The sequence below is a fragment of the Mytilus edulis genome, chromosome 10 (genome assembly GCF_963676685.1).
Source record: "Mytilus edulis chromosome 10, xbMytEdul2.2, whole genome shotgun sequence".
NCBI lineage: Eukaryota > Metazoa > Mollusca > Bivalvia > Mytilida > Mytilidae > Mytilus > Mytilus edulis.
In genome coordinates this window covers 71,115,189-71,124,699 of record NC_092353.1, presented here as the reverse complement: position 1 = coordinate 71,124,699, position 9,511 = coordinate 71,115,189, and the positions used below count along the sequence as shown (strand labels likewise).

Here is a 9,511-nt window from a genome sequence, read left to right as displayed (position 1 = left end):
TATAGACAAACTAGTTGACGCAGAAATTTTAGGTGAAGAGGCTCTTGAACTTAAGGTCGAAAATGTTGACGCCTTTAAATTAAAACAGCTTGAATTAGAACATGAACATAGATTAAAAGAACTGGAAATGAAGGAAAGATTGGAAATGGATAAACAAGAAAAAGAAAAAGAAGATGAATTCAAATTAAAACAAGATGAACTTAAATTAAAACAGGCAGAACTTGAAATGAGGGAAAGGCTAGAGATGGAAAAACTGAAAATTGAAATGGTCAAAGAAGAAAGCAACACTAAAGTCCAGTCAAAATCAGATTATTTTGATGCAGCAAAAAATATACGTTTGGTTCCAAAATTTTGTGAAAAAAACAGTCGATAAATATTTTCCACAGTTTGAGAAAATTGCTAATAATTTGAAATGGCCAATGCCGTATTGGACTACCATGCTGCAAAGTGTTTTTGAGGGTAAGGCCGCTGAAATATACGCTGCACTTCCATCAGAAAAAAGTTCTAATTATGACACGGTGAAACAGGAAGTTTTGAAAGCCTATGAGCTAGTACCAGAAGCATATAGACAGAAATTTAGATCCTATAAAAAGTTTGATTCGCAAACCTATGTGGAATTTGCTCGGGAAAAAGAAGATCTATTTGATAAATGGCTTACTTCAAAGAAAACAGATAACAATTTTGATAACCTAAGACAATTGATGTTATTAGAAGAGTTCAAACAATGTGTTCATTCAGAATTAAAAACACATTTAGACGACAAAACTATTGAGTCAATACATGATGCAGCTGTTATATCAGATAATTATACTCTTTCACATAAAAGAAGTTTCAAGGGTCAAAATGTTAATACTTCCAGTGGAAATTACAAAAATCAAAGCACTGAGCGTACTGATAGTAAGCCTGTTGCACAGAATAAGAGTCAGTCCAGTTATAATATGTCTAGTCCAAAATTTGATATTTTTGAGAAGAAGTCACTGATTTGTGCTTATTGTAAGAAGAATGGTCACCTGATGGCTGATTGTTTTAGACTCCAAAAGAAGAATGAACGAGATAATAAGCCTAAGACCAGTGCGTGTACGACACCTTATATTACCAGTACATTGGAATGTCCTGCGAGTCAGGCTTTTAAGTCCAGTTTTTGTGATTACATGGAGGAATATAAACCCTTTATGTCTGATGGGTTTGTTTCTATTGTTGATGATACCACTCTTCAGCCTATTAAGATTTTACGGGACACTGGAGCTTCTCAGTCTTTATTGTTAGAAGGTGTGTTGCCTTTGTCTGAGAAGACTTCTGTTGGTGCCTCCGTTTTGTTACAAGGTGTAGAGTTAGGTTGTATAGATGTTCCTCTCCATCGAATTTATCTGAAGTCAGATTTGATAACTGGACCAGTTGTTGTGGGTGTTCGTCCTAATCTCCCTGTTGAGGGTGTTACATTATTGCTAGGAAATGATCTAGCTAGGAACAAAGTGGTTGCTGAACCAATTGTTACCAGTGAACCGGTGGTGGATTTTAAATCACCTGAAGATGATGCTGAATTGTATCCAGCTTGTGTTGTTACTAGGGCGATGGCTAGAAAACAACAAAATGAGATTTTGCAAGAAGACAAGTTTGATTACATGGACCTTTCTGACACTTTTATAGCTGACATTGAAGGTCCTGGTAGCTCAGAAAAGGCCATTACAAAACCACCTAGTGTTAACAAGAATGTTATTATGCCATGGCCAGACGTTACCAGCCATTCATTAGACCGAAAGAATTTATTTGAAGAACAACATAAAGACCCTGAGGTTCTTCAGCTCAGCCAGAGAGCTCAACCACAGGAGGAAGCAGACAAAGTGGCCGAATGCTATTACCATCAAGACGGCATTTTAATGAGGAAGTGGAGGCCTCCTGATGCTACCCCAGAGGAGGAATGGAGAGTGGTGTACCAAGTGGTGGTGCCTAAAGTTTATAGGCAAGAAATTATTGGTCTTGCCCATGACACCCCCTTGGCTGGACACTTAGGTATAAGGAAGACTTGCCTAAAAATATTGCAACATTTCTACTGGCCCAGACTTAGAAACGATGTTGCAGAATACTGCAAATCATGCCATATATGCCAGGTTGTTGGTAAGCCTAACCAGAAAATACCACCAGCACCTCTTCTGCCTATTCCAGCCTTTGACGAACCTTTCAGCAGAGTTCTAATTGACTGCGTTGGACCTTTACCAAAGACCAAGACTGGAAATGCGTATTTATTGACGATCATGTGTACATCTACCCGCTTTCCTGAAGCTATTCCGCTCAGAAATATCAAGACACCTACTATCGTCAAAGCTTTGATCAAATTTTTCACATTAGTAGGACTTCCTAAGTCTATACAGTCCGACCAGGGATCAAATTTCATGTCAGGTTTATTTCAGCAAGTCGTATACCAGTTAGGGATTGCTCAGTACAGATCAAGTGCTTATCATCCAGAATCTCAAGGTGCCTTAGAACGTTTTCATCAAACATTGAAGAACATGATTAGAACTTTTTGTCTTCAATTTGACAGAGACTGGGATGATGGAGTTCACTTTCTACTTTTTGCGGTTCGAGAGGCTGTTCAAGAATCCCTTGGATTTAGTCCCTTTGAGTTGGTATTTGGTCATACTGTAAGGGGACCGTTAAAATTGATTAAGGAAAAGTGGCTTACTGAACATACTGACTTGAATCTTTTAGACTATGTATCTAGATTTAAAGAAAAATTGTTTACTGCTTGTCAAATTGCTCAGAAAAACTTAAAAAATGTACAGAACAAGATGAAAATATGGTATGATAAAGATGCCAGGGACAGAATTTTTGAGCCTGGTGATAAGGTACTTGTATTTCTGCCAGTCCCTGGACATCCTTTACAGGCTAAATATTGTGGTCCTTATACAATAGAGAGTAAAATTAATGATTTGAATTATATTGTAAAAACTCCAGGTCGGCGCAAACAAAATAGAGTGTGTCATATTAATATGTTAAAACCATATTTTGAGCGTACTAATGTATGTGATAGTAAACCAGTTGCCACTTTAGGCATGGTTCAATTTGAGAACAATCATGACAAACCAGATGTAATTGAACAACCTTTTAGTTCTAAATCTATGGAAGAGACAGTTAGATTGAAAAATTCAGAAATTTTGTCAAATTTAGACTCAAAAGTTGCACATCTGTCTTTTGATCGTAGAGAAGAAATAACAACTTTGGTATTTTCTTTTAAAAATCTTTTTCCAGATGTGCCAAACAAAACCACTTCTGTTTGTCATGATGTTGATGTAGGAGATGCTTCTCCAATTAACCAACATCCTTACCGGCTCAATCCACTCAAACTTGAAGTTATGAGAAAAGAAATTAAATATATGTTTGACAATGATATTATTGAGCCGAGTAACAGTGAATGGAGCTCTCCTTGTCTCCTTGTGCCAAAACCAGATAAAACCTATCGTTTCGTGACTGATTTCAGAAAAGTAAATTCAGTCTCAAAATCTGATTCCTATCCGATTCCAAGGATAGACGATTGTATTGACAATATTGGTCAAGCCAAATTTGTGAGTAAATTTGATTTATTGAAAGGTTATTGGCAAGTTCCATTGACACAGAGAGCTCGTGAAATATCAGCTTTTGTTACACCAGATGGCTTATTTCAATATACTGTAATGCCGTTTGGCATGAAAAGTGCACCAGCTACATTTCAAAGAATGATCAATAATGTTATAAAAGATTTAGACTGTTGTTATGCTTATATTGATGATCTTATTGTATGTAGTGATAGCTGGGAACAGCATTTAAAACATTTGTATGATACTTTTGATAGATTGTCAAAATCAAATTTGACTGTTAATCTTGGTAAAAGTGAATTTTGTCAGGCCACTGTTGATTATTTAGGGCATACAGTTGGCCAAGGTCAAGTAAAACCTATTATGGCTAAAGTGGGAGCTATTTCCAAATTTCCACCTCCTACAAATAGAAAACAACTTATGAGATATTTAGGCATGACTGGATTTTACAGAAAATTTTGTTCAAATTTTGCTACTGTTGTTCAACCATTGACTCATCTTTTACGGAAAGATTCTAAATTTATCTGGAGTGAAAATTGTCAAAAAGCTTTTGAAAATAGCAAATCACTTTTAATTAATAGTCCAGTTCTGATTACTCCAGACTTTGAAAAACAATTTAAACTTGCCGTTGATGCAAGCGATGTAGGAATAGGAGCTGTTTTATATCAAGAGACAGATGATAATGTTGAAAAACCTATATCATATTTTTCTAAGAAATTAGATAAACATCAGAAAAATTATTCAACTATTGAAAAAGAGTGTTTTGCAATGTTGTCAGCACTTCAACATTTTGATGTATATTTGAATCCCACTGTATATCCTATTCTTGTTAATACTGATCATAATCCTCTCACCTTCATGCATAAAATGAGAAACAAGAATCAGAGGTTGACTAGGTGGAGTTTATTGTTACAGGAATATGATGTAATTGTAAAACATATTAAGGGTAAAGATAATGTAATAGCTGATGCTTTATCTAGAGCTTATTAAATCACTTTGTATATATTATGTATTTTTGTTCATATTGTTCATGATAAGTTTTTGTTACACTAAAACTTCTTTTAAGGGGGGAGGTGTTATGATATTGTAATTATTATGTTTATTTATGTTGGCCTAATTTGTGTTGTATGGCCTGATAGTTGTTTACCAAATAATCTTATAACTGTGCAGTTTATGAATCACTGGAACAATCACAGAATGATTGGAACTTTCTAGAATGATCCTGATAAAAGATGCGTAATTTAAACTTCTACGTTATTCCAGAAACTTCCGTTGTAACTTTCCAGGATTTTCCACAATGTTCCATTATAGAGTGTTCTAGAATTTTCCATGACAACACTATATATACAGACACTAAAGTTAAACTCTCATTATTAAACTTGGACAAAGACATTGATAGACATTAGTATTCACAACATTTGAATTGACACTTTTATTCTACAAACAACATCATACTGGGTTGTGACCTCAGTAGTGAACGTAATATTCAGATTGGATTCCGAAAGATTTCCGGATACAGATTGGACTCATATTTTGACAGTTAAGTTGACAGTAATATTTGTGTAAAACTTTTTGTAATCTTTTGTATATTAGATATTGTTAAATTTTATTATTGATTTGTGTCTTTTTTTGGCTACAATTTAAAGGCGATTTCTGGCCGTAACAGTAAGGACATATATTGGTTACAATTCAAGGTCATTTTGTCTTGTGACATGACGATCATATATGTCCCTGCACGAAAACCAGTCACATGAAATAATTCGTATGATGCTTTACTTACAAATAGGTAGTTCATGTCGCCAAATATGCCTTACGATGATAGTTATAGGAAAAATTACATTTTTTTTAGTATTAAATTCTATAAGTCGGCCGACTATTTATTACTTCAGGCTGTTATATCTAACAGAGACAAAAAACGTGTTTTATGACTTAACAGAATAGAGAATAATACCCCTCCTTTCTTTCCAATAAAAAACAAACAAGCCAAAAAATACAAAATAGAGAATAACAGATTGGAGAAATGAAACATGTACAGATAATAGACAAATGTACTGATTACAGAAAAGAATGATGTACAGAACAAAGAAATCATATAATTACAGCAACATCAAATAATTATCTTAACACATACTTTCAAAGTGTATAAAAGTCCATTGTTTAATCTGACATCCAAATCAATATAAAGAGGAACTGTTCCAAGTACTTAATGTCATCCTGCATTTGCATGAAGTATTTGCCACCGCACTTAAAGCAAAAAAAAAACCACTTGATCAATCTCTGTATATAATGTACATGTATAAGTATACAACAACACAACATATCTTATTAAAACGACTATTATAATTAAAATTATTTTGACTACTATTGTTATAATACAATAATATATGTAGTAGCTTAAATCGATCGCAACTGAGATTTATGTTTGTATTGTTTTTGCTATACTGTCTAATCGTAAACACAACTACGTTTGTTTTGTTTTAAATGAAAATAAAGAAACTGCACATGTAACTACTGTTGATAAAGTGCAAAAATTAAAAATACTTGATAAAATTTCTTTATCTACAATTTTGTTCTTCTAGTATTGTTCTAACAATTTTTTATATTTACAATGTTTCCCGAAGATCATCCCGTTTGTTAAAATACAAAATGTAAACAATTATCAATAAAAGACATTGAAAAAGAACAAAAATAACATTCAAGTTGGCAAGCTCTCAGAAATGTTCGAAGTTAATTCTAGTAATTGTTTATACTTTTCCACGGATTGTCTAACACCCAGAAATTTTCACTTCGTATACATGTATCTTTCCGGAACCACCGTTCGTTTGGGAACATCCAATATACAATTGGTCCACGTTCCTTGTAAAGCAAAGTGAATATGACATTGTTATTCCTAAGTCACCGACGTTATAATGCGTTATCAGTTGGCCACAGTTATTCAGTATGTGAAAGATATCACTGCTCAATACTTTTACAATAATATTGTCAGACGGTGTTGTAACAATGTTTACTGGTTGGAACGGTTTGTCCTCAATATTGACCTCATGATGACCGGTGTAGATCTGTAGGATATCTCCATCCCTATTTAGCACCACAACTGTACCTCTCCCATCCTTAGCTAGCTTATCCACTACACAGATATTCCCGTTATCGGTACTTGTTATACTCCTAACATATGTAAATATACGGATGTTGTTTTTGTCATGTTCATAACTTATATCATGTTCGCCTTTCTGGTTCATCACAATGATAGCTCGTCTGCCTGTTACCGGCCATGCTGGTCCTCCACTTTTGACTCCCACTACGACCTTACCATCTATAGTCACATGTACGGAAGTAGGATATAACGGAGACAAATTATAAATAGAATCAGTAAGTTCTCCTGTTTTTCCACTGATTTGTTTCAGTACTGATTTATTAATCGGGATCACAAGAAGGTCACCAGTCGGAGTACCAAACATTCCACAGAGATCAATGTCAAATGTTGATTCTACTGTCAGTTTATATTCTACTGGTTTAACTTTCTGTAACACTTTGTCATCACTTATCCATAGAGAATTACCAGGACATGACGATAGGTGAAACACTCTAGAAATATCAGTTTGGAATTGTTTAACAATACGTACGTCGATGGCATAAGACACAACTTGCAACGATCCCACGTTATAGGGGGACATTTGCCCTGGGAGAAATGATATAGTACCGGGTCTGATTTTAGATTTACTTACAGCTATAGCCAATTTTGCGGATTCATTGAATACTTTTTCGGCGACATTGGACTGGAGTATATCTTCCGCTTTTAAACTGAGTTCCTGTAAGTTATCTACGACTTTGTCGATATGGTTAATTTCATCCTTCTGAAATTCCCTCCATTTTCTAATTAAATCCTCTTTTAATTCTTTAACAAACTTTTCTACGGCATTCTTCAAATAAATTTCCCGAGCCTCAATTTTCTTTTTAAGCTCTTTATATTTTTCGGTGTCTTCTTTGCGAATGTGACTCATTTCTCTCTTTCCTTTCGTCAATTCATCGATTATTTCCATTGCTTTTTTGTGTTCATTTCTTATTTTTTCCATGTTGAGTTCATAGCCCTCGATAATTTCTACAAAGCCATGGCCATTATGGAATTTTGTAATGCATGATGTACAAACTAACATTTGGCACGTTGTGCAAAACAAAACACAAGACTGATCGCGATGACTTTCACATTTCAAATCGCTAAAATCAGGTGTTTCAAGTTTAAGTCCGACTTCTTTTATATCGATAACTTTGTGCTCTTTGTTATTTTTTAATTTGGCATGAATTTTGTCCTTGCATTTAGCGCACATAAGAACGTCGCAATTAATGCATTTCCATTTAATTTTAGTTTCTTTTTCACAAAAATTACATGTAGCAGGAGCTTGTCCTCGTTTAAAAGACAGCGAAAACGCCATTCTGGTATAAAATTCAATATGTCTGACAATTTTACTTCCTATTACTGTAAGTAAGTGTCGGGTAGATGTCAGGATATGATTTGTTTACGATCCAAGGTCGTTGTCATAGGACGGTCATATAATTATAATACATCATATATTTATATATAGATATTCAATAATGGTAATTAAAGGATAAGACTGTTATCAGTTATGGAGAACGATCATGTACAAAGTAAATAAATAATATATTTAAAAACAGTGAACAACAACACTAGAACAATGGTTAAAAAATATTTGAAACACAAAATACATAATTCAATAAATATTTTGGATAAAAATTGAGCAGCCGGGTGCAAAATGGCGTCACTTAAGCTGTGTTAGATTTTAATAATCTTCACTATTAAATACCGAACACCGTTTGTATACATAATTAAATGAGGGTCTAGATGGGCCATTATCCTTTAATTATGTGTGCAATGTTTTTTTAATTCTTTACCATCTTATACTTATAAACATGACAAATCTCCATTCTTTATATTTAAAGTCCATGTACAGTTCCGTTGATTCGTTTCGCCTTGAAAAATTATAAGAAAAAAAAACAGACGAAGGTACGGAAGCGTATCAGCGCCACACATTTTTTTTTTTATTTTTCTTCCTATCTTTGCGTTATAACGCAAACATTTGTTTTTATCTTATTTCTTATTTAAAATTCAAAGGAAACTAGTTATTAATGGAGGAAGCTGTATATATTAAAATTTATCACCTTTGTAGTCATTGCAAAGTAAAATGCTTGATTAATTAGATCATATCATTGACTAATAATGCGCAGAATAATATAAGATGATGTGGTATGAGTGCCAATAAGAAAATTCTCCATCTAAGTCACTATTCGTAAAAGTAAACCATCACAGGCCATAGTACGGTCTTCAACACGGAGCATTGGCTCACACTGAACAACAAACTATAAAGGCCCCCAAAAACGATATTCATGTTACTACTAGTATATATATTACAAAGAAAATTGAGTAAATTGAGGTCATACCGAAGAAAAAAATCAACAATGCTAATATAGCTATAAACGAATATAAATATACTTCCAAAGTAAGAACTCGTTTGAGAACTGTGTAAAGTAGGTTAGATTCAAACAAGCTACCCTTTGGCAATAGATGTATAGAATGAAGATGTTTTATTAACAAAACTATGTTCTCTCTGTTCAAATTGCTATCCAAGCATCTTTGAAATACTTCATTAGATTGAAATGAAAATTCAATGACTTTCTATCAAAGAATCTTGATCATATTCTGAGATTTAAAAAAAATGTTTGCTTATTAATAATTCATTTTAAAGCAGAAAGATCATTTTGTCTATTTGACTCGGAGGTTTCACAATTGTATGACATTATTTTTTATCTTTCAATTTAATTATGACTATATACTAAACTATATCTATTTTCTTGTTAAATTATATACTTTTCTGATGCGCAAATCAGTCTTAATTAATGTATAATTTCACTTCAAGTATTCCATCATT

General features: G+C 33.6%; 1 protein-coding gene across 1 annotated transcript; it reads right to left on the bottom strand.

Annotated features, from left to right (window-relative positions):
- Positions 1–5,832: 5,832 nt before the first annotated feature.
- Positions 5,833–8,026, bottom strand: LOC139491800 (uncharacterized). Its single transcript, XM_071279672.1, has one exon. It carries the CDS (start codon positions 7,997–7,999, stop codon positions 6,335–6,337), a length of 1,665 nt encoding a protein of 554 aa, XP_071135773.1. The 5' UTR covers positions 8,000–8,026; the 3' UTR covers positions 5,833–6,334.
- Positions 8,027–9,511: the final 1,485 nt, after the last annotated feature.